Genomic DNA, 25,982 nt, shown 5'->3' with positions numbered 1-25,982 from the left:
GATTTGAGTTCAGAGTAGGGATGTCTTATGGAAGTTATGCAGGACATTGGTGAGACCACACCCAGAGCATTGTGTACATTTTTGGTCTCCTTGCCTAGCAAAGGATTCATTTGCCATTGAGGGAGTGCAGTGGTGGTTCACTCGGCTGATACCAGGGATACCAGGACGGTCCTGTAAGGAGAGGTTGGCTCAACCGGGCAGTATTCACCAGAGTTTAGAAGGATTTGAGGGGATCTCATTGAAACATATAAAATTCTAACTGGTCTGGACAGACTAGGTATAGGGAGGAATTTTCCCCTGGTGGGAGATTCTAGGACTAGGGATCACAGTCTTGGGATATGTGTGTAGACCATTTAGGACTGAGATAAGGAAACCTTTTTGTTATGCAAAATGTATTGAACCTGTGGAATTCACTCCCACATCCACTGAATATATTTAAGAAAGGGATAGGTAAATATTGAGATTTTAAAAAATTCAAGGAATATGGGGGGAAGGTAGGAGCATGGCATTGATGTAGAGGATTAGCCATCATCATACTTGAAGAAGTAAATACGCTGCTCCTACTCTGGTTTCTATGTTTTGAAAGTGGTTTTGGCAGAACATAGTGTATATTGGTATGTACAAGTGATCCATGTTGTAGTTTTTGCCTTTTTCTTACTAAAAGCACTGAATGTGCATTGCCATTGTGAGACATCTTATCTTAGAATATTGCTAGAGATTGGACATACAGCCAGGTTGGAGACTCTCTTCTGTCGGATTCCTGCAGGGGTTTTCTGTAACCCAGCCTTGTTAGCTGAACCTACACAGGCAAAATAAGTAGAATTGCTGTTGTTGATTTGGGCATAAGCACACTCACAGGAGAGGATGTAAAACACAAAATCACACTCTGTTAATAGCAAGCCCCTGCAAAAAAAACAGATGTTGCAAGGATCACTGAAGAGGAGTGGGGAATTTCACTGGCCACCAGTTGTTAGCCTTTCAATCAGAACTGACTTAGTACATTCCATTACTATTATCATATCTGGTGTTTTGTTCCAGCTGACTTAGCAACTGAACTGAACTCAATTTGACATAAACAGAACAATTAAACTCTGCGAGGCTTTGAGAGCACCTGTTCATTTTGGCTCAGACTCAGGGCCAGATTTTGCAATAGAAACAATGGCAAAGGTAACAGCACTATTATTTAAATGGAAATTGGACATCAATGTTCAGCAATCACAGTTCAACAAGAAGTTAGGAAGTTGCCTGTGTGGCCACTCGACATTTCCACTCAATGATTTGGAGAGAGGGAACAAAGTTATGGAAGCTAAATTTACAGATGGCAGAAAGAGAGATGAAAGAAAAAGTGAATTTTGAAGAGGGATGGAGATAAGTTAATTGAGTGCACAAATATCTGGTAAATAGATTACAATGTGGGAAAGTGTGAAATTGTCCATTTTGGCAGAAAGAATAAAAAAGCATATTATCTTAATGGTGACAGGTTGCTATGTTCTGAAATGCATGTCTCACAGAACGCTAGCATGCATGTAATCAGCAAAGCTAATAAAATGTTATGTTTTATTATGAGGGGCATAAGATGCAAGAGAAAGGAGGCTATGCTTCAGTTACACAGGGTAGTAGTGAAATTGCATCTTGAATAATGTTTATACTACTTGACATTGCACTTAGAGAAGGATGTTAATATGTTGCAAATTATTTAGAGAAGGTTTACTGGACTAATATCTGCAATGAGTGGATTGGCTAAAGAGGAAAGGCTAACCAGGCCAGATCTGTACCCTGAGCAGTTTAGAAGAGTCAGAGGTGATTTCATTGGAACATTTAAGATCCTGAGAGGATTTAACTCAAGAGTTGTTTTCTCTTGTGGAAGAATCTAAAAATAGGGGTCATACTTTAAAATAAGGGGCCACTTAAAATAAGGGGACAGAGATAAGAAACATTTTTTTATTTCTCTAAGAGAGTTGTGAGTCCTTGGAATTCCCATCCTCAAAAGGCAGAGGATGAAGAATCTTTAAATATTTTTAAGGAGTGAGGTAGACAGATTCTTGGTTACCAAGAGGATGAAAGATTATCAGAGATATGCAGGAATGTAGAGTTGAGGTTAAAATCAGATCAGTCATGATTTTATTGAATGGCAGAGCAAGACTAAAGAGCCATGTGGCCTACTGTTGTTCAAATGTGCCTTCAAAGAGTCAGCACACCACCTGATTCCCTACTCAAATAGAATCCATACAGTGTGGAAGCAGGGCATTCAGTCTATTGAGTTCACACCAACCCTCTGAAGAGCATCCCAACCAGACCTACCTCATCTCTGCATTTCCCATGGCTAATCCACCTAACCTGCACATGCCTGAACATGATGGGCAATTTAACATGGCCAATCAAGCCAACCTGCACATCTTTGGTCTGTGGGAAGAAGCCAGAGCACCCGGAGAAACTCTCACAGACACCAGGAGATTGTGCAAATTCCCATGGCCAGTTATCCAAGGGTGGAATCAGCCCAGGTCCATGGTGCTGTAAGGACAAAATGCTAATCACTGAGCCACCGTGCCACCCACCCATAATCTCCCAAATGCTGTGAATCATGTATCTTTACATCATACATACCAAATGAACTCACCAATACAAGTTATTACTGCCTATTTCCAATTGAAGTACTATTTTAATAGTGTGACAAATGTGAAATATTGCCAGAACAACCCCATAACACTGAAGATTAACATTTATACTCTTGTTACTTCAACATTTAAACATAAAACAATTACATTTTTTGTCTCTTTTATTTCTACTAATCCCATTCTTTCCCTCATTCTATTTGTATTTTCTGTATTATTTGACCTTGAATTCACTGTTCTCAAGTGAACATCCTGGTTCAAGCTTTGGGCTAATCTGGTTAGTAATCTTTCAATCTAATTTATTACGGAAAATACTGTTGTTTGCCCTGTTCATATAGGTCTCAAATATACTGCACTGTTGTGGTTCTGTGTCTAACGTCTAAGGTGTGTGAACACCTGGCTCAATCCAGCTCAGAGTTCAGTCATGAAGCTGCAACATAGTAACTGCCTCATAAGATTCACTACCACAATTTGCAGGTTACTTTATTACTATTTTCAGGCAGCAATTCTAATAACTTTACTCTTGGGAGATGATGGTGTAATGGTAATGGCACCATACTGGCATCCCTGGGAACATGGGTTCAAATCCCACTGTGCAATTTAAATGCGGTTCATAAATCTGGAATTGAATATTAGTACCAGAAGTAAAGATTATGCTACATTAACAACTTTTGTAATACTTAATGCTCTTTAGTGATAGACATCTACCCATCTTGAGCCAGACTGGCCTATATGCAACACCAGATCTACAGCAATGTGGTTGACTCTTAACTCTCTGCTGTAATGGCCGAGCAGTGCAAGCTACTCAGTTCCAGGGGATTAGATTAGATTAGATTACTTACAGTGTGGAAACAGGCCCTTCGGCCCAACAAGTCCACACCACCCCGCTGAAGCGCAACCCACCCATACCCCTACATTTACCCCTTACCTAACACTAGGGGCAATTTAGCATGGCCAATTCACCTGACCTGCACATCTTTGGACTGTGGGAGGAAACCGGAGCACCCGGAGGAAACCCACGCAGACACAGGGAGAACGTGCAAACTCCACACAGTCAGTCGCCTGAGGCGGGAACTGAACCCGGGTCTCAGGCGCTGTGAGGCAGCAGTGCTAACCACTGTGCCACCGTGCCGCCCACAAAAGTCCACACCGATCCACCCCCTGACATTTGCTCCTTCACCTAACACTACAGGCAATTTAGCATAGCCAACTTACCTAACCTGCACATTTTTGAAGTGTGAGAGCAAACCCACGCAGACACAGGAAGAATGCGTTAACTCCACACAGACAGTCACCTGAGGCAGGAATTGAACCCGGGTCTGTGGCGCCATGAGGCAGCAGTGCTAACCATTGTGCCACTTTGCTGACCACTACCTGGGCAACAAATTCGGGCCTTGCCAACCACATCCATGACCCATGAGAAAATAAACAGAAAAGAATTCTCACAATAAAATAGGAAACTAAGACTTGCATGTATATTCCGCATATTTATTTATTTTTCTAATTTATTATTAAGGTTTTATATTTTTGAAGGTCTGTAACGCCTTTTTATCCTGAAGAATTTGTACTCAAGAATCTTTACCTCGGTAACTTTGTACCTAAGATGGTGTCATAAGTGGCGAATTGTAAACTTTTCAGTGTACTCATGTGACAATAAAGCTAATTCTAATTCTCATGTTTTGAGCACTGGATGTTTCAATTACTTGACAGCCATACAATATCTTTTATAAGTGTGGTCATGATTGTAATGCAGAAAATGAAACAGTCAATTTGCACTCAGCAAAACTCTTTCCCACAACGATGAATGGAATAATGACCAGATTATTGATTTTGTGATGTCGACTGACGGTTAAATATGGGCCAGGATGTTGGGGATAACTCTTTTGATCACCTTTCACATAGTAGGTTATGTAGATACTCTGTTACACCTACCTATCAGGCAGTTAGGGTTAGGGGCCTCAACATAAAATTTGATCCAAAAGATAGGACCTCTATCAATGCAACTAGAATTAACCCACAGTTCTGTACTGGAGAGTCAGCCTCAATGTTGGAGCCCAGAAACTCAGAGGGAGGAATGCTACAAACTGAAACAGAGATGTGGTGGAAAAGTCATTGTAATTATGTAATTGTGTAATAACTGTGTAATTGCACTGCCATCACAAAAACAATGCCAATTATTTTGATTTGAATTGGAATCCCTATTTCCAATCCAGAAAGACTGAAAGTTGCCCATTCACCTTTACAGGGGTTTCCTGGCTTATGTTCCAAGGCAGATGGCTGAACACTGGAGGTAATCCAGCAAACCACATAGACAATGGCAGAGTGGATTGATGCTGAGGTTACTTCCCCTTTTGCAGCAAAAGCTGCTGTATTCTGTGGCTTAAAAGTCATCAAGCTACTTGACAGCAGGTAAGATGGGTTATGTGTGCCAAGTAAGAGAGGTCTAGGGGTGTCAGGGTTTGGGGGCTAAGATGGTAAGTGAATGGGGATGTAAGATGGCAGGTTGATAAGGTGTTACTGATGCCAGGAAGATGAGAGGAGTAGGGTGCCAGATGGGGAGGGAGGGGTGAGGATAGAGTACAGATTTGTGAAGGGCAGGATGCCAGGTGGTGAAAGGTACAGGTGTCTGGTGGATGAGGGGAGGCAGGTGCCAGGTGGGTTAAGGGATTAGGATACCAGGTTTGTGGGGGGTAATGTGCCTACTGAATGAGTGGTATGGGTGCCAGATGAGTGGAGAATAGGAAGACAGGTTGGGCAAAGAGGTAGGATAACCAGTGATTTGGGGTAGGGTGCTTGGTGGGGGAGGACTGAGGGGAGATAGTGGTGGTGGTGAGGTGGGGGGAGAAGGGTATAAAAGGAGAGGGGGTGTCAAGTGAGTTACCCAGGTGACTGTTGGGTAGGAGTGGGACTTGTCTGGGTGGGTCAGTTGCAGGGGTCATTGTTCGGGGATTGGGTGGAGCAGGGAGTTTGTAATCAGGTCAGGAGGGATAGTGTTAGTCAGATTGGAGCCCAAAAGGATATCCGTGGGATGAGATGGGATGGGGGTTAGGGTCGGGATAGGTTAGGTGACTAGGGTGTCAATTGGGAGGCAGAGTTGTCAGGTTGGATGTGGGTTGTATTGGGTGCTGGGAGTAGCTGTCATCAGCAGCCAATGCGAAGTTGGAAGGGTGTTGTTAGGCGAGGACTTTCCTGAAAATTACCGAAGGAATGGAGCAGGTTTTAATTTCTCTAACATTTCCTGACAAACTCTTAAGGTAAGTAAGTCAGAAACTCTAGTGTTTCTGATACTGACTCAGGACTGGGCACTTTTTCAGAATGTTCTAGATGCTGCGTTCTAGATGCCCATTGGAAGTTTCAACTTTTTGGGCAATTGCTGGGGTATAGAAATCCTACACAGTTCCAACATGCAATAGAAGTCAACAGTTAAGCAATGACAATCTTTCAATTAGAAGATATGGACTGAGATTTTAAAATATCAACAGATCGTAAGTTGGTTAGGTGCCTAAAGCAGCTTCAATGGGCAAGAAGTTACAATTTATGTGAATTATCAACTGGCGAAGCATAAAATATCTTGAGGTTCTTCAAAAAGCAGTCATGAAGCAAACATTGATCTCAATTGCAATGATATAAGGAGGGGAAACCAAATCTTCATCGCTAGGTTTTAAAGAGGGTCTTAAAGGAGGGAGAGGAATTTAGTTGTTGTGTGAAAGGCTTACTATTCAATTGAATGCAACGGGCACCACCCACTATGATGATCTTATGACAGTGTAAGGTAGGATAATGTGAAAAACAGAAATAAGGTGAGATCCTCCCAACAGTCTTTGTAGTAATGTAGAATCTATTTTTCGAAAACAACAAATAGTTTTAGGGAAACAGTAAACTACATTATCTTTACATTACAAGACTCTTCTCATTAGACCAGAATGTGGTTAACTCACACACCCTAGATCACAAAGGAATCAAAAGTGTTGGAAGGTACAACAAACACACAACAATGGAGATGGGAAAGCTTTAGTGGGAGACTGATAAAGGTGAGAGTCAGAGGAATATAATGATCTATGAGGGGTGTCTGTTCATGGTTTAAAACATTTTGGAGAGGCTAGGCTATGAGGGAATTTAAATATGAGAGTGACGATTGTGATATGTTGTTCCTGGGTCACTGGTAGCCAATGTAGAACTGGAGGGGAGAACTGGTGAAGTGGAACTTGGTATCGGATGGAGGCTTTGAATAGCATAGTATGATTTAATGGTAAAAGTAGATCTCCAGATGAAAGTGTGATATTAACAGAACAAATTATTGGATGAAATTGCCATTACAGTTTGTAATCCTTACCTGTCAGGGATTGTGAATCATGTGATATATGTAATGTTATTGTACTCATGCCCAGCCCATGCAGACACACATTGATTTTTGCATTTTTAAAAATTTATTAGCTTTGCTATTGTAATTTCAAATGCAAATCTGAACCGCTTACTCACATTGAACCAAATCAGGAAAATATGTCATCCTTTCGATTCATTCATTGCCAAGACTGTTTACATCTATTGCTGTTAAATCTTCCATCACTTCTGACCTCATCTGCATTGGCGGATCTCTCTCCATACTTTTATTTCAAATCAATTCTTCTAAATTCTCCTTGACATCCTAATCCACTATTCCCCACAAACTACACTCAGACCAAAACACAGCCGCCAACTTCCAATCTTGCAACTGACAATGGCTTCCTGTTCCCACATGTATTCAGCTTAAGGTCTTATTGTTATCTCTGTACAAGCTTTACTGCTACTGAATTTATACACTTTCCTTATATTGCTTCCCGCATACTTCAGCCCTTTAATTTTCATCCAGCTTCCTCACTTTGCTTTACTTGTGGGAAGACCCGACAGTTGTCCTGCTTTAACACTCTGGCATTCTCTTTATCGGTGGGAGTGACTGGAATACAATCATTTGGAGAAAAGTTGAAAATGTGTTGCTGGAAAAGTGCAGCAGGTCAGGCAGCATCCAAGGAACAGGAGAATCGACTTTTCGGGCATAAGCCCTTCTTCAGGAATGCCCGAAACGTCGATTCTCCTGTTCCTTGGATGCTGCCTGACCTGCTGCGCTTTTCCAGCAACACATTTTCAGCTCTGATCTCCAGCATCTGCAGACCTCACTTTCTCCCCATTTGGAGAAAAGGTCTCATAAATGTTGAACAAATTTTTTAACTCATATTGGGCATCCCTAGGGACTGTGAGCAATCAAAGACAAGAGATTTTGTATTCAACCTGAACCTGTATTCTCATGGCCCAGTAATCCACACACTACCATTCCAATCAAGCCTGTTGCACTTTCTGTCAGTCGCTGTAACCTTACATCAAGTCTATTGGAGCAGAGTGCAGAAGGGATGCCTGGAGCAGCACCAGGCATGCCTGAAACTGAGGTATCGACCTGTTAATGCCACAACACAAGATGACTTGCACATCAAACAGCAGAACCCCAGTTTGCAATTGATAGAGCAAGGTGAACCCATGGTGAACTGACCAGATTTAAAGTTCTGCAGTCCTGCCTCATCTATCCATGGATGGTGGTTGTTGCCAATCCATCCCCAGGGTGGTTCCTCAATTTGTTATGGTTCCTGATGGGATACCATAAACTGTTTAGCTCCCAAGTGAGGAGGGTTTTTTAAAATTCATTTTGTGTGATGTAGGCATCGCTGGCTAGGCCAGTATTTATTGTCCATCCCTAGTTGCCCTTGAGAAGATGGTGGGGAGCTGCCTCTTGAACGGCTGCAGTCTACCGGCTGTGGGTTGACTCACAATGCCCTTAGAGAGGTAATTCCAGGATTTTGACCCAGCGATTGAAGGAACGGTGGTGTATTTCCAAGTCAGGTTGGTGAGTGACTTGGAGGGGACCTTGAAGGTGATGATGTTCTCATACATATGCTCTACTTGTCCTTCTAGATGGAAGTGGTTGTAGGTTTGGAAGGTGCTGCCTGAGGATCTATGGTACATTTCTGCAGTGCATCACACAGACAGTACGCATTGATGCTACTGAGCATCAGTGGTGGAAGGAGTGGATGCAATGCCAAACAAACAGGCTGCTATGTCCTGGATGGCGTCAAGCTTCTTGAGTGTTGTTGGGGTTGCACCCATCCAGGCAAGTGGGGAGTATCCCATCACACTCCTGACTTGTGCCTTGCGGATGGTGAACAGGCCTTCAGCAGTCAGGACGTGAGTTAGTCACTGCGGTACTCCTAGCCTCTAACCTATTATTGTAGCCATTGTGTTTATGTGGTGAGTCCAGCTGAGTTTCTGATGAACTGACTTTCCTTCTTTGTTCACTCACCCTCCCAAATGGTTTCAAAAATGTTAATCTAAAGAAGAATTCCCTTCTATTAGTAACCCAACACACATATGCACTAACAGTTGATACCAAAGGGGTGGTACAGTGGCTCAGTAGTTAGCATTGCTGCTTACAGCGCCAAGGACTCAGGTTCAATTCCAGCTTTCGGTGACTGTGTGGAGTTTGCACATCCTCCCTATTTCTGCGTGGGCTTCCTCTGGGTGCTCCAGTTTCCTCCCACTGAAACAAAGATGTGCAGGTCAGGTGAATTGGCCATGCTAAATTGCGCATAGTGTTAGGTGCATTAGTCAGAGGGAAATGGGTCTGAGTGGGTTACTCTTCAGAGGACTGATGTGGACTGGTTGGGCTGAAGGGCCTGTTTCCACACTGCAGTGGAATCTAATCAAACATTTACCAGAAGAAAAAGTAATTTGCCACTGGTAACCAAGTCCATTTGTATTTACCAGTGTTTAAAAGTTATAAAAAGGGATCAATTTCTGAATTGTTTATGACGAATTACTTGCAAGCAGTTGAACTTTGCAGCTGTAGCAGTGGAAGTTACCTGTAATGTTTATGTTGGTAGATAAACTATCAGCTTCATGATCCATAGTTTTGCAGATTGACTGAAAATCTCTAGCTCTGATGTCTTCCATCGTAAGGTCAGAAGTGGGAATTTTTGCTGATATTTGTACAATGTTCTGCACCATTTGCAACTCCTCAGATACTGAAGCAGTCTCACTTGTCCAGTGAAATCTGGACAACATCCAAGCTTGAGCTGACCAGTGGCAAATTACTTTTGTACCACACAAGTAGCAGATAATGACCATTGCTAACAAGAGAGAATCGAACTATTGCCGGTGACATTTAATGGTATTATCACCGCTGAATCCCCTACCACCAACCTTTGACCAACTAGACCCTATAATAACTAGACTAGACTCTATAATAATATTGTAGCCATGGGAGCAGATGCTGCTAATTCTAAGGCAAGTAACTCAGCTCCTGACTCCTTAAAGCACTTCAACCATCTACAAAGCATAAGTCAGGAGTATCATGTAACTCTCTCCAGTTTCCTGGATGAATGCCACTCCAACAACACTCAAGAAACTTGACACCATTCACTTCAAAACAGCCCACTTGATTGGCACTATATCCCCAAACATCACCTCTCTCCATCACAGACACTCAGTAACAGCACTGCGTAGAATGCAATGTATTTTTTCACCAAGGCATCTTGGTCAGCACGTCCTGAACCAACAACCACCTAGAGTCACAGGGGCAATAGCTATCTAGGAGTACCACCAGCTGCAAGTTCATCTCCAAGCCGCAAACTATTTGACCCTGAAATATATTGCCTTTCCTTCAATATCACTATGGCAAGATTCTGAAGCTGCCTCCCGAGCAACATTGTAAGTGTACTTATACCACATAGTGCAACAGTTCAAGCAGCATCTTCTCAAGATCACTTGGGATGGGTAATAAATACTGATCCAGTGGTCTGGCTGCTTTCATTGCTTTCTTTGGATTTTGTAGCAGTTTTGACACATTTGGCTTGCTAGGCCATTTCAGAATCCAATTGAGAGCCAATGACATTGCCGTGAATGTGGAGTTACATGCAGGCCAAATTAGATAAGGAGACACTTACTTCCTCCCTTAAGCAAACAGAAACAGAAATTGCTGGAAAAGCTCAGCAGGTCCAGCAGCATCTGTGGAGACAAATCAGAATTAACGTTTCAGGTCCAGTGAACCTTCCTCAGAACTGCAAATGATGCAAGACCTGCTGAACTTTTTCAGCAATTCTGTTTTTGTTTCTGATTTACATTATCTGCGGTTCTTTCAGTTTCCTTCCTTAAGAGTATGCGACATTGCACGTCTGCATCCATTAATCAGGCCCACAGAAATGCAGCTCTGTTTTTCTTGGCTTTGTAGCTGTTTTTATTGGCAGAGGTAGCTGAGATAAAGCAGAAACAAATCCATCAATAAACAAATGAAAACAAATATGCCATCTACCTGTGCAAGTAAACATCAAAGTGAGAACTTTCTTGTATCAAGTGACAAGTTTAAATTTCTGACAGTGTACCCAAATAAAAGCTGGCATGCGTAATCCTGACATTTAAGGACAAAACACGTTAGTGAACTTTTCTTTGAAAGAAAAGCTTGTGCCTTTGTGACCTCAGGATCTCAGGAAGGATATCACAACCAATTAAAAACCTTTTGAGTGTAATGTTGTCGTTATAGGGGAATTTCAGCAGCCAACTTACATACAACATGGTCCAAACAAAAGCATTGCAATAACAACCAGGTTATTTCATGTAGTCTTTTCAGTGGCAGTTCATTTTAAAGTGTAAGCAACTTATAACAAAGGTTACATGACTGCAGAAAGTGACACATTTACAGTGTTCTTACAAACACATTTGTCGAAACAGCCTCCTTTACCGTTACGTTACCCAATAAAACAAAAAATTATAAATTATAAATAAACACTGTATTTCTTCCAGTCAGTGCCACATATGTCTGTTCCAGCAGTTAAATGTCACCCACAATCTCTATAACATTCTGATCTTTTAATGGCATATGTATGAGTTGGTGTTAGCGGTTCATCTAATATCTGTTCATTCCTGGACTGCAATTCCTTCTCCAGGGAGAGCTAGTCCCATTGAAAGTGCAGTTGCTATGGTAACTGTAGTTTGTTTCTAGTAAAAATTACTTTTTGCTTCAATGCCACTGTATACCCTTACAAGTGAGCTTGCATAGAGGTTCATATTCTGATGACGAATTACACAAGGAGTTTATCAGAGAGTTCACAAATCCAACAAATCATTTGCATCACTTTTCTGTTAGTTGTTGTATTTCTGCTGCAGTTATCACCTTGTCAACAATAATCTATATACTTGACCTCAGAATAATCAATTTTATCTTTTTCTGTTCAGCTTCAGGCTCATCTGGCAATCTACCTTTAGCCATCACACTATAATATGATCTATGACTATGATTATTTCTTCATTGTATCTCCATATCCATAGACTTGGCAGATCATCAATCAAATTATCCACTCTAGGAAGATCATTGGCTATCTCATGTTCCTTTGTATTGATGCTGTTCCATAGCAGCGGAAATGCCAACCAACATGCAGAGCCATCTGTGCTCCTGAATGGCATTCAGAATGTAATTAGAAAATTGTTGCTTTCACCCAGTTTCACTTGCCAGTAACCATCCTTTACTTCTGTCTTGTTGTGGCAACATTTATTAAATGATTGATGTGAAGCAACCTCAAAGCTTTATGGAGATTGTTTGGATTTATGCATAATGTCAGATTTCCAGTCTTTTTCACTGTTACCATTCTGCTAATTCAGTTGGTAGGAATTATCACTTCCTTGATTAATCCCTTCTTTTTGACCTGTTCTATCTTGTCTTTTAGGCTAAATTGAGGGCCGCTGGAACTCTCCTCCACAGATATGAAGTTGGTTTCCCATTCTCATCCACTTTGATGGATGTTCACCAGGAAGACATCTACAACCTGAAAAAAAATCTTTGCAACCTCTTCTGGTCAGCAGTCAATAGCATAATGTGGCTTGCAAAATGCTGCAAATCTCTTCTGGTACATGTAGCATTACCTTTCCAAACTTTAAATTTTCTTCAACTGAGATGAATGTCTAAACTATCTAAAACTCCAGATGTTAACTTTTCACATTGCACTGAGCTCTCAGCTCTATTTGTCCTCTGGGAACACGAATCATTCTATTATATAACCTCAGCTTTACCTGCGAGAGCTTCATTATAGGGTCATCATCCTGCGTCACTTTGCAAAAGTTGGAGAAACACATTATCTTCCACATAGCAATGCCATTTATTGGCAACTTCATGTTCATTTAATGCTCACCTTCTACTGTCATCATTCTAATAGTCACAAGCTTTTAATCACCTTTAAACCAGATGCCATTATATCTGTGATCATTCAGCAGAATCCAGCAGCCATCCTTACCTGATTGCTTTGTTTCCTTCAAAATATATACCTGTGTGCAAAGTAGTACAGCTTCTTAGGGTGGCATTGTGGTTCAGTGGATTGTACTGATTCCTCACAGCACCAGGGTCCCAGTTTCAATTCCAGCCTTAGGTGACTGTCTGTGTGGAGTTTGTAGTGGGAGCGTGGGTTTCCTCTGGGTGCTCCGGTTTCCTCCCACAGTCCAAAGATGTGTAGATCAGGTGAATTGGCTATGCTAAATTGCCCAGAGTGTTAGGTGCATTAGTCAGAGGGAAATGGGCCTGGGTGGGTTACTCTTCACAGGGTCGGTGTGGACTGGTTGGGCCGAACGGCCTGTTTCCACGCTGTAGGGAATCTAATCTTGTAGTTGGAGCACTGCTTTTCATACACTGGACATGCTCTCTTGCCTTTTCTCTTGTTTCCTTGTAAATATTTGCAAGCATTTTTTCCTTTGTTCTAATTAAATTGATCTGATTATCATTCAAAAAACTCTTGTGATTGACTCCTTAATTGATTCGTGTGGGTGAACAGGTTGACCACATTTATATTGATGCAAATTGCTGGAAAGACCATTAAATATCCATTGTGGCCAAAGAAGATGCTGAAAAGAGGAGAGCTGATTCTCATTTCGTGGTAACAGCAAATGAGGAAAAATTAGCAATTCGCCTAGAACCATTCCCCCATCTTCTCTCTGTGATCCTGCATATTCTACTTTTTCAGATAATCCAATTACTTCTTGAATGTCTCAATTGAACCTGCCTCCACCATACTCTCAGGCAGATCTTAACCACTCACTGCGATGAAAACAAATTTCCTCATGTCTCCATTGCTACTTTTGTCAGTGAATTTAAACTTGTGCCCATTTATTCTCAATCCTTCCATCAGTGATGTATTTTCTTTATTCACTCTGTCTAGAGACCTTAATGATTTTGAATACCTCTGTTAAATCTCCCAAGAAGTACTTTTGCACAGGTTAACCACCACTCCCTCCCCCACAGCCACATTATCATAAACTTCTCCTACACACCCTCTCTTCAGTCTCATGATGAGAATACCCCACTCTGCAATCAGACACCCCTTGATCAGGCAATCCATCTACCGTGTGCACGCTATGAGATTCAAATTCCTAACTGGGTGGAAAGGTTGGAACATCCTGTAAGGTGATACTGAGCTCCCCTGTTCCTGGCAGATCCCAGTCTTACAATGATAAAAGGCTTAGAGTGTGTATGGAAAGTCAGGTGAGCCCCTTGTTGCATACTGAGAGAGTGTATGTCAATTAACTCATCCAAGACTCATTAAAGATACATTGGGTCTGCCATTCATTTTGAGGAGAACAAAAGATAATTTCTTGAGACCTGGTGTATGGCCAGCTTAACAATAACCTGAGACAGCATAGTTCATGGAGGCAATTAATTCCATAGGTATTTAACTTGCAATGTCCTGGAGTATGATTGGAGTGTCTGCAAATCTCTCTGCCGAGCAACTGCAGTTTCCTTCAACTACCTCCCTCATTTGCCTAAGTGTCACAATGATGTGATCTTTTTTTCTGCATGGAAATGAGCTCCAACGCCCAAGATTGGAGGTACCTCAAGGCCTCATCATTCAGATCTGAAATTCTAGGTCACGGTTCCCAAATATATATATATATATATATATAAGATTAACTCATTCATGAGAACGAGGCCATCTAATTGGCTACCACATGCCACATTTTTCTTAGCCAATGAAACCAGTCTCCTCCAAGGCACTCCCTGCTCCAGCCCCGAACCCAGATTTTTCTCTCTTTTATTTGCACTCAAACTATCCAAATCCACCTTGTCATTGAAATCTTTCTCCTGCTCCCTCAACCCTATTCCCATGAAACTGATGACCACCCAATTTCTCTTCCTGGCTCCCACTTTATCACTTTGCAGCTTTTGACATGGTTGTCCAAATCATCAACTTATAAAAGCTCTCAAGCACCGTGCAGCTGGATACAATGCAAACACCGAGTTCCATTCTTATACATGTCACCAGAGTTTCACCTGCAATGGCTTCTCTTTCTGTTCCTGAACCATTACCTCCAGTGTTCCCTTAAGATATAATTAAGACTCCCCTATTTCTTATCCTAGACTGCCTCTTAGTGATACACTCCATAAATAAACAGTTTTAATTAACACTAGTACACTGGTAATGTCAGTTTCAAGTCAGGTAAATTTGTGATAATCCAAGAAGACCGTAGGGCTGCTTTCTCATTAGAAGGAGACAACTAATGGCGAGTTGAACCAGATGGTCACCATGCCTCAGGTGAGGGGTGAAGTGGAAAAGGCAAGACTTCCATAGTAACCTCAGCCAGTGCAAGAACTGAACCTGCGTGTTAATGTTGCTCTATATCACAGATGAGCCATCTAGCCAACTGAGCTAACCAACCCCCAACAGGTCCAAGTCAGCACCAGATCTCTTGACACATCTTCCACCTCAAAACTACTACGCTGCTTGTTTGACATCCTGTATTAGATGAGCAGAAATTTTCTCCAACTAAATATTGGGAACTCCACCACAAATCCTATCCTCTCCTGGTCAACTGTTTGCAACCCTGGTTTCATTTCTAATGATGAGGTGAGATTCTGATTATATATCAATACTATTCTTCAACCTTTATATTTCCCTGCTTCACCCATGCCTGTGATGAATTGATGCCAAAACATTCATCTTTTAATATCTTTGTTGCCTCTAGTCTTGACTACTCCAACCCAGACCCTCATTCACCAAGTTCAGATAATCCATTATTTCTCTGCCAACTGACTTATGTTGACTCCTGGTTGAACACCTTAGTATTAAAATCCTTTTCTTCACTTTCAAATTTGTCTATAGACTTTTGTCTCTTTACCTCCATAACTACCTCCACTCCTACAATTCCAACAGTCCTCCAAGACTGTGTTACATTAATTCCAGCCTCCTTATTATTTCTAATTTAATTGTTTCACCATTAGTTGTGTCCCTTCAACTGCTGAGGGCCTAAATTACCTCACCATATACCTCTCTATTTTCTCCTTTAAGTAACTACTTAAAATCTACTTCTCACCTGCTAAATATTCCCGAACTTCTAACTTTGTTTGATGATGCTACTGTGAAATAACTTTGGGACATTATACTGTGTTAATGTGTCTTATAAGTACAAGTTATGCTTTCTTAAAATTCTTTCAAGGGATGCGGGCACTGCTGACATTGCCAGCATTTATTGCCCTTGAGAAGGTAGTGATGGAACAGCCTTATTGAAATGCTGCATTCCATATGGTGTAAGTGCTGGTAATAAAGAGGTTGCATGCGAAAGATGAACAATATAGATCCAAGTGAGGGTGATGTGTGACCTGGAGGGGAGCTTGCAGGTGGTGATACTCCAAAAGCACGTGCTGCACTTTCTCCTTCTAAGTAGTATAGGTCATGGGTTTGGAAGGTGCTGTTGAAAGACCCCTGGTGTGTTACTGGAGTGCATCTTGTAAACAATACACACTGCTGCAAGTAAATGAATGTTGAAAGTGGTGGTTTGAGTGCAAATTAAGTGGGGCTGCATTGTTCTAGATGCTGCTGAGTACATTGAGAGTTGTCAATGCACTCATCCTGGTAAATGGAAAGTATTCCATCATTTCTGTCTTGAATGAGTCTGTTGCAAACTAATTGATCGAGAGTAATTGCAATGATCAATGAACATCTTTCAGTGTCATTATAATAACTACCACAGTGGTAGAAGATGAGCTGTATGGACCTTAGTTTCTCTTGGTCACCAGTTCTTTTATTTTTACAACACTGACAACTGACCTGTATGGAAGCGAGACAATGGAGCTGTTGCTTTCCAGTGATGAGGTGACAGAAGTGGGCCCATGTGGAAAGCTACATAAAGGCATTGCCGTGATATAATGCTTGACATTGGGCTCACTTCTAAATGACATCATCTCGGCTTGATCACTTTCGTCAAACTGTGATAGGAAATCTGTTAGATTACAAGCAAAGCAGAATATGTCTTACATTAATCAAACAGCTTCTTTATACATTAGGGAAAAATGAACAGTTTTAATAAATAATTTACAGTATATTTGAAAAATCTTACACATATGAGCAGTTCCTTTTATTAGTTTTTTGTTACACTTCTATTTAGTTTTTGCAATATAAATTCTAATGTCCACTGTACAATGGTAATTATCTATGTAAACTTGTCACATTGTAACCACATCCTCCAACCAGTAGTGGTGCTGTATCTCCCGATTGTCAGCTTATACTGCAAAGGGAACTCTTTCTGCTCCACACAACTCTAACTTCCAAGAAGTGGTAAATTTTGCAACATATTGCTAATAATGTAAAATCAAAGTATTAAATTTAAAATTGAAATTGAATTCTAGCCTTTATGGCTGAACATGCACTTTGCCTAAAACTTACACATGGTTTTGATTCTTCATCTATAAAGTCTCCAGAGGTCAACTATTTAAAATTAAAATGAATTGAGCACAGCTTGTTGAATTTTTGTAACTTCTACTACTTACTGGACTTTTTCAATCAATATCCCAGTGCCGGAAGGTGAGAAAAAAAATTTCTTTGTGAAATAGTGTCAGACAAAGTGTTTGATGAATTAGAGGACAGTGAATGCCTGTGGGTCATTTTCATCAAAGTCTGACTCACAAGTGACACTTGTTATAGAGCCATAGAGCTGTACAGCACAAAAACAGACCCTTCGGTCCACTTGTCCATGATGACCAGATATCTTAAATTAACCTAGTCCCAATTTGGTTCATATCCCTCCAAACCCTTACTATTCATATACCCATCCAGATGCCTTTTAAATGTTATAATTATCCCAGCGTCCACCACTTCCTCTGAAAGCTCATTTCATTCACGCACCACCCTCTGAATGAGAAAGTTGCCCCCTCAATCCCTTTTCAATCTTTCCTCTCTCACCTTGAACCTATGCTTTCCAGTTTTGGACTTCGCTATCCTGGGGAAAAGATCTTGGCTAGTCACCATATCCATACCCTTCTCGACTTTATAAACCTCTGCACGGTCACCCCTCAGACTCCAACGCTCCAGGGAAAATAGATCCAGCCTGTTCAGCCTCTCTCCGTAGCTCAAACCCTTCAGTCCTGGCAATATCCTTGTAAATCCTTTGTCTACACTTTCAAGTTTGACATAATCTTTCCTATAACAGGGAGACCAGAATTGAATGCAATATTCCAAAAGTGGTCTAACTAATTTCCTGTGCAGCCACAACATGACCTCGCAACTCCAGTATTCAATGCACTGATTAATAAAGACAAGTGTACCAAACACTTCTTTCAATTACCCTGTCAACCTGTGATTCCACCTTCAAGGAATCATGAAGCCGCAATCGAAGGTCTCTTTGTTTGACAACACTATCCAGGACCCCACCATTAAATCCTGCCATGATTTGCCTTACCAAAATGCAACACCTCACATTTATCTAAATTGAACTCCACCTGCCACTTCTCAGTCCATCGGCCCATCTGATCAAGGTCCCATTGTACTCTGAGAAACCTTCTTCACATTCTATTGCACCACCAATTTGAGTGTGATCTGCAAACTTACTAACTACTCCTGCTTTATTCACATCAAAATCATTGATATAAATGACAAAAAGCAGTGGACCCAGCAGCAATCCTTACAGCATACCGTGGGTCTCAGACCTCCAGTCCAAAAAACTCTCCATCCTCATACTTTCAAGCCTATTTTGTATCCAGATGGCTAGCTCTCCCTGGATTCCATGTGACACAACTTTGCTATTCAGTCTATCATGCAGAACCTTATCAAACGCTTTACTGACGTCCATACAAACAATGTTCACTGCTCTGCCTCCAGCAATCTTCTTTGCCACTTCTTCAAAAAACTTAATCAAGATGTTTCTCCTGCAATTGTCATATTTGTTATTGTTTTATTAACTGTTTACCTTTACTCTTATCTCTTTTTCTGAATATTTATATCCTTTTATTTAAAATTCTGTCTGTCTTTAGCTTTCATTATTTAATTTTAAAAGGATGCAAAGTTAACCCAGTTACTACTCAATAACCAAAAGAAGAAGCCTGCATTTATGTGATCTCTTTCATAGCTTCAGGTTGTTCTAACTAAGTACTTTTTGAAGTGTAGTCAATATTGTAATGTGGGAAATTAATGGGCTAATTTATACAGAGCAAACTCCCACCACCACCATTTTGAAAATAATCAGATAATCTTTTTCTGTGATGTTGATTGCGAGAGGTCATGACATTGTGGAGAATCTGCCAGCATTTCTTCAAAATTGTACCATGTGATCATTTGTGTATGACTGAGGGTTTGATGGGGCATCAGTGTAACTTTTTTTTATTCGCTCGTGGGACATGGGCATTGTTGGCTGGGCCAACATTGATTGATTGTTCCTAGATGCCCTTGAAAAAGTGATGATGCAATACATTCTTGAGCCACTGAAGTCCATGGTAAATCCACAATACCCGAAGGAGGGAATTCCAGAATTTGGGCCCAACAGTATTGAAGGAATGTGATAAATTTCCAAGTCAGAATGACTTGGAGTGTGTTTCCATGTATTTTCTGGCCTTGTCCTTCTAGCTAGAAGTGGTCATGGGTTTGGAAGGTGTTGATAAGGAGCCTTGTTGAATTTTTGCAGTACATCTTGTAAATGGTATACACTACTCCTATTGAACATTGGTGGTGGAGGGAATGGATGCTTGTGGATGTGGTACCAGTCAAGAGGGCTGTTATGTCCAGGATGGTGTCAAGCTTCTTGAATGGTGAGCTAAACTCACCTAGGCAAGTCATGAGTATTTTAACACAATCTTGACTCACGAATTGTAGATCTGGACGGGCTTTGGGTTGTCAGGAGGTGAATTATTCACTGCCAGTTTCCGAGCTTCCAACCTGTTCTTGTACCTACTGTGTTTATATGGTGAGTGCAGTTGAGTTTCTGACCAATGGCAACCCATAGGATGTTGATACTGTGGGCTTCAGTTATGGTAGCTCCATTGAATGTCATGGGGCAATGGTTAGATTATCTCCTCTTGGAGATGATCATTGCCTGGCATTTGTGTGACACAAATGTTATTTGTCACTTGTCAGCTCAAACCTGGATATTGATTGGGTCTTACTGCATTTTGATCTGAACTCTTTCAGTATCTGAGGAATCGTGAATCATGCCGAACATTGCGCACTCATCAGTAAACATCCTCACGTCTGACCTAATGACATCGGGAAAGCTGTTGATGTAGCAACTGAAGATAGTTGGGCCTAGGATATTACCTTGAGGAACACCTGCAGAGATGTCCTGGAGCTGAGATTATGTTCACTGTGTCATCACACCCAAGAGTGGCACTTTCTGGTAGCTATCTCAATGTTGCACTGAAGTGTCAACTGTCGTCCCATTGTTGGAACAAAATTTTTGATTAGATTTCTTACAGTATGGAAACATGCCCTTCGGCCCAACAAGTCCACACTGACCCTCTGAAGAGTAACCCACCCAGACCCATTCCCCCTGAGTAATGCACCTAACACTATGGGCAATTTAGCATGGTCAATTCACCTGACCTGCACATCTATGGATTGTGGGAGGAAATCGGAGCAAACCCAAGCAGACATGGAGAGAATGTGCAAACTCCATACAGACAGTCGCTCAAGGCAGGAATTGAACCCAGGTCCTTGGCACTATGAGGCAGCAGTGTTAACTGCTGAGCCACTTTGCCACCCTAAGTTCCAAGTGGCATGCCCACTCCAGGACTTGAACACATGTTGTGACTCCATTGCAGTCCTGAGGGAGGTGCTATCTTTAGGATGAAATGATAAACTGAAAACTCATCTGACTTGACAGGTGAACGCAAAAGATCCTATGCCACTAATCTGAATAAGAATGAGGGACATTCCCAATATCCTGGCCAGAATTTGTTGCTCAATCAACAACACAGAAAACAAATATCTCGGTCATTAATGCTTGTGCGAAACATGGTTGCCATGTTCCCTACATAACAACAGCTACTGCATTTTATTGGCTGAAATGTTCCATTATGGAAAAACTAAATGACTTGTTCAAGTCTCAATAATGGGACTTGAATCCACCATCACTGGGAAGCATGAAAGAAAACTCTTGAACTCAGACTCTGAATAACCTTGAATTCCTAGTCGTTGTGCTTTGCACTTCTCCCTCCAGTCTATACATCACCAACATAGTATGAGTTACCATGTGCAACCACATTTTTGAAAGGATCCTCTACAGAGGTAAACAGTTAACATGTTCTTGTAGAGCCTTTAGCTGAAATGGTGAACAGGATGAGGTATTCTCAGATTTATAACATTGCAAAATTTCGAGTAATTCTCAACCTCTGCAGGAATTCCAAACACATTCCATGGGAAATCTCCTGGCATCGCCTTTGTTTTCTGAACGTGAAAAATAAACCCTGTGATTTTTGACTGTGCTTTAGTTTGCTTTGTTTTTAAATGTTATTTTAGGGTCGTAGCCATGGTAATGGTTACAATAGAATGCAGGCCTGAACATGTCAACATCAAATATGTGCTTAAGGATACCATCAACAACAGTGGAAATGATCAAACACAGTGTAGTTGCAATCTTCTGCAGAAACTGCATTTACTATCCACTGCAATAAAAGTTCAGCAATTTGTTTCATATTTTGTAAAGGGGCAAAAAACCTTCTTAAATAAATTCTAAAACCTTCTAAAAAACACTTTCCCATACTTCAACTTGTTTTTAATAAGTTGTTCTTTATGTAACCTTGGATTGTATTCAGATCTTTTATAAAGAGATTAAAATCAACCCATGCCACAGCTTTTTGATTCCTTCTCTCGTTATGAAGAAAGGCAGCTATTAGATGAGGATCAGGAACAGGAGGAAGGAACATGAACCAAAGGCTATTTTGCCATCTCCTCCACAAATCTTTGCTGAAATCAGCATAGTAGAAGCAGAGCAGAAATGAAGTTACGGCCTACCCTGTTCTATATGGTTAATTACAACAGTGTGAAATAGTGCAGCAGGAGACCATTCGATCTATTGTTCTCTTTGCAGGTCTTTGAAAGGGCTGGCTAATTTGTCACATACGGTAAAAACAAGGACTGCAGATGCTGGAAACGAGATTCTAGATTAGAGTGGTGCTGGAAAAGCACAGCAGTTCAGGCAGCATCCGAGGCGCAGGAAAATCGACATTTCGGGCAAAAGCCCTTCATCAGGAATATTCTTGATGAAGGGCTTTTGCCCGAAACGTCGATTTTCCTGCTCCTCAGATGCTGCCTGAACTGCTGTGCTTTTCCAGCACCACTCTCATCTGGACCCTAATTTATCACACGCTCCCACTCTCCCACTATTGTCCAGCATATTTATCCTTTTTCAGTATTTATTTAGTTCTCTTTGAATCTAATCACATCTACCTTTCAGACAGTGCATTTGGTTGTGGTTCCATGTTTGCTTAGCACAAATATACCAGCCTCATACCAGGACTAGTAAACCACTTGCAGGTTCTGTTTATTTGAAGCTTTATTACAGGATGTCACAACAAACAGATTCACGATAAAAGTTTTGCCACGCTCTCACACCACATGTTGTAATCTTTGTGCATTGGCTGCTGGCCAAATGTTAAACATCATGATGACTTGCTCATTGGCATATTCCTTCTTAAAGTGATATTATAAACAATCCTGGTCACATCAATTTTGAGCTGTGTTGAAAATAATTCATCTCCCTCTGCTTATTTTATGGCATGTAATCTATGAAATCAGCCAGAGCAGATCTTCATTCATTTCAAGAGTAGTTATTTGAGAGCAGGTTATCAAATGATACAAACGATTTTTTTATTTGTAACTAAGTCAGATTTGTGCACTCAAACCAGTGCCAAAGTTTAGAACCATAGAGTTCTGACAGTGCGGGAAAAGGCCACTTGGCCCATTGTATCTGCAGTGACCCTCCAAACAGTGTCCCACCCAGACCCATGCCCCAACCAATCCCTGTATACCTGTATTTACCATGGCTAATCCACCTAACCTGCATGCCTTTGGACTGTGGGAGGAAACCTACTCGGATGTGGGGAGAACAAGCAAATAGGTTTTTGCAAGGTTTGTAGCTTAGGTTGAGGTTTAGGGTGTAGGTTTGCTCGCTGAGCTGTAGGTTTGATATCCAGACGTTTCATTACCTGGCTAGGTAACATCATCAGTGGCGACCTCCAAGTGAAGCGAAGCTGTTGTCTCCTGCTTTCTATTTATATGATTGTCCTGGATGGGGTTCCTGGGGTTTGTGGTGATGTCATTTCCTGTTCATTTTCTGAGGGGTTGATAGATGGTATCTCAATCTGTGTGTTTGTTTATGGCATTGTGGTTGGAGTGCCAGGCCTCTAGGAATTCCCACCTAATTTGCAGCATGGTCTATAACAGATGAATCTGGGAACCAATTTGTGCAGGATTAGTGGATGAATACTGGGAGTTTACTCCTGTCCTTGAATTGTTATTGGACATGCAATGAAATAACATAATAATTCAGACAGTTGAGACAGATGTGGGAGAAGCTGAATATACTAATCTTCATGACACCATCCTTCTAATCTTGGAATGTATTCAAATCCCATTCAAAGCAATAAAAACAAAATAATTTCACTTCACTGATTCCTCTTCCTGTCATGAAGATGTCTCCAGGAGGCAGCACATGGGCAATGAATAAGAGGAGAATAACTGCAGTGGAGTAGACAGTCATTGCTAATGATGCATTGATTATATTGGCACATAGAGGAATCAAACCGTGAGACACTGGTGTTATGTAGGCAGGCCACAGAGGAGGCATCGGGTAGTAAATGTAATGATTGTACAAGCACAGAAAGGTTGAAGATTTTAAATAACATTCTACGCTTGGATTCATATAGAATCTCACTGATGCATTCAAATTGGGACCAGTGGAATTATAGTCAGTAACAAGGCCTTGCGGGGAGGTTATTACTGGACTGCAGTTGGAAAGAGCAGGGACATTCAGTATCAGCTTGTTAAGGAAGGCATGATATCATTTTTGCAAGATGGGGACTTCTGTTAAAATTCACGACATTTAAAAATGATTGGAAATGTTAGCATTTAATGCCCATTCCTATTTGAGAAGGTGGTAACAAGCTGCCATATTGTGGCCCTGCAGTTTATGACTGTTATAGAGTCATAGAGATGTACAGTACAGAAACAGACCCTTCAGTTCAACTCATCCACACCGACCAGATATCCTAAATTAACCTAGTCCCATTGCCAGCATTTGGGCAATTGCCCTCTAAACCCTTCCTGTTCATATTCCCATCCAGATTCCTTTTAAATGTTGTAATTGTACCAGCCTCCACCACTTCCTCTGGCAACTCATTCCATGCATGCATCATGCTATGCGTGAAAAAGGTTCCCCTCAGGTCCCTTTTATGTCTTTCCCCTCTCACCTTAAACCTATACCCTCGAGTTTTGGACTCCCCCACCCCAGGGAAAAGACCTTGTTCTATTTATCCATGCCCCTCATCATTTTATATACACTATAAGGTCACCCCTCAACCTCCGGCACTCCAGTGAAAATAGCCCCAGACTATACAGCCTCATCCAATAGGACAAACCCTCCAACCCTGGCAACATCCTTTTAAATCTTTCAGAATCCTTTCAAATTTCACAACATCTTATCTATAGGAGGGAGGCCAGAATTGCACGCAGTATTCCAAAAGTGGCCTAACCAATGTCCTGTGCAGCCACAATATGACCTCCCAACTCCTATACTTAATAAAGGAAAGCATACCAAACACTTGCCTCACTATTCTATCTACCTGTGACTCCACTTTCAAGGAACTATGAACATGCACTTCAAGATCTCTTTGTTCAGCAACATTTCACAGGACCTTACCATTAAGTGTATAATGTTATGACACGGTGGTAAACCCCTCTGTAAATTAAACCAAACACCCAGAAAAGCTCACCACGCCTCATAATCTGTTAAAATATAAGCAACAGAGAACTCCAAAATTCCACTATTAAGGGAAAATAAAGTGACACAATCCTTTATCAAAATCTGAAAAGCTAGAAATCCGAAGCTTTCTTTGTAAAGTTTGTTTCTCATTAGCAAGGCTGTTTGGCATGCAAACAGTTAACCCAACTCCACACTCACTCAGCCCATGTCACTCACATGTGACTTGGCAGCGTAGCCCAGCACTGGCAGTGCTGTCTCAGGACTCACAGTACTCACAGGTGCGTCTGCTGTTCGGTAAGATTTTGTTATTTCACCGTGAAACTGCCACGTATTCTGAAATCCAAAAAATTCCGAATTCTGAAAACTAGCTAGCCCTGAGGGCTTTGAATAAAGAATTGTGTACCTCTAATACCAACTTATTCTTTAACTCTAAAAATGAATATTAAACAATAACTATTCATAACTCTAAGCCCCTCCCACCTTTCTCTTAGCTGCTTATGATCTGCCCCCAACTCTATAGCAATATACTGTTCCAATAAAACACTTATTAAAATTACATCAACTTAATTTCAAAACCATACAGCAGTTATCGTCATTGGTGTGTCTTCTTCTGGCTGAAGATCTCCCTGGGTCATCTTGTTTTACTGCGAAGATGTTTCATATGAAAAAGTATCTTTGATAGAGTGTGTTTTGATGGTAGTTACTATCAATTGTAGTTACTCTCTCAATGGCAGTTACTCTGTCTGACTTTAAAAATGCTGCCTTTTTTATATCCCCAACATTGGATGGTCTCACTGGCTTAATGTTGGCAAAAACAATAAATTCAAACTTTGTTGGGTTTTAGTATCTTGGGGCCTAATATGAACCGATTTGTCAAATTCAAATTGTTGTCTAAACAGTAACCGACTCTGGTATCTATTTCACAGCCAAATGTTACATATTTTCAATTTTCCAATACACTCTGAGACTGCTAATTAGTCATATGACAGGTGTTTGTAACTCTCAGTGCAATAAGTCCTACACTGATTTGCCTTTCCAAAATGCAATACCTCATACTTTTCTAAATTAAACTGCATCTGCCACTTTTTGGCCCGTTGGCTCATCTGATCATGGTCCTGTTGTACTCTGATG

The 25,982-nt window shown here is 41.1% G+C and overlaps 1 protein-coding gene across 3 annotated transcripts in view; it reads right to left on the bottom strand.

Annotated features, from left to right (window-relative positions):
* Positions 1 to 25,982, bottom strand: part of LOC122563731 — a 73,746-nt gene that overhangs the window by 10,367 nt on the left and 37,397 nt on the right. For all 3 annotated transcript variants that reach the window (XM_043717878.1, XM_043717877.1, XM_043717879.1), the window contains exon 7: positions 16,715 to 16,886. In XM_043717878.1, coding sequence (XP_043573813.1) covers positions 16,715 to 16,886 — 172 coding nt within the window. The remainder of the gene's footprint in view (positions 1 to 16,714; positions 16,887 to 25,982) is intronic.

Source organism: Chiloscyllium plagiosum, chromosome 27 (genome assembly GCF_004010195.1).
Source record: "Chiloscyllium plagiosum isolate BGI_BamShark_2017 chromosome 27, ASM401019v2, whole genome shotgun sequence".
Classification (NCBI taxonomy): Eukaryota; Metazoa; Chordata; class Chondrichthyes; order Orectolobiformes; family Hemiscylliidae; genus Chiloscyllium; species Chiloscyllium plagiosum.
The sequence above is the reverse complement of the archived record's forward strand: the minus strand, read 5'-3'. Positions and strand labels throughout refer to the sequence as shown.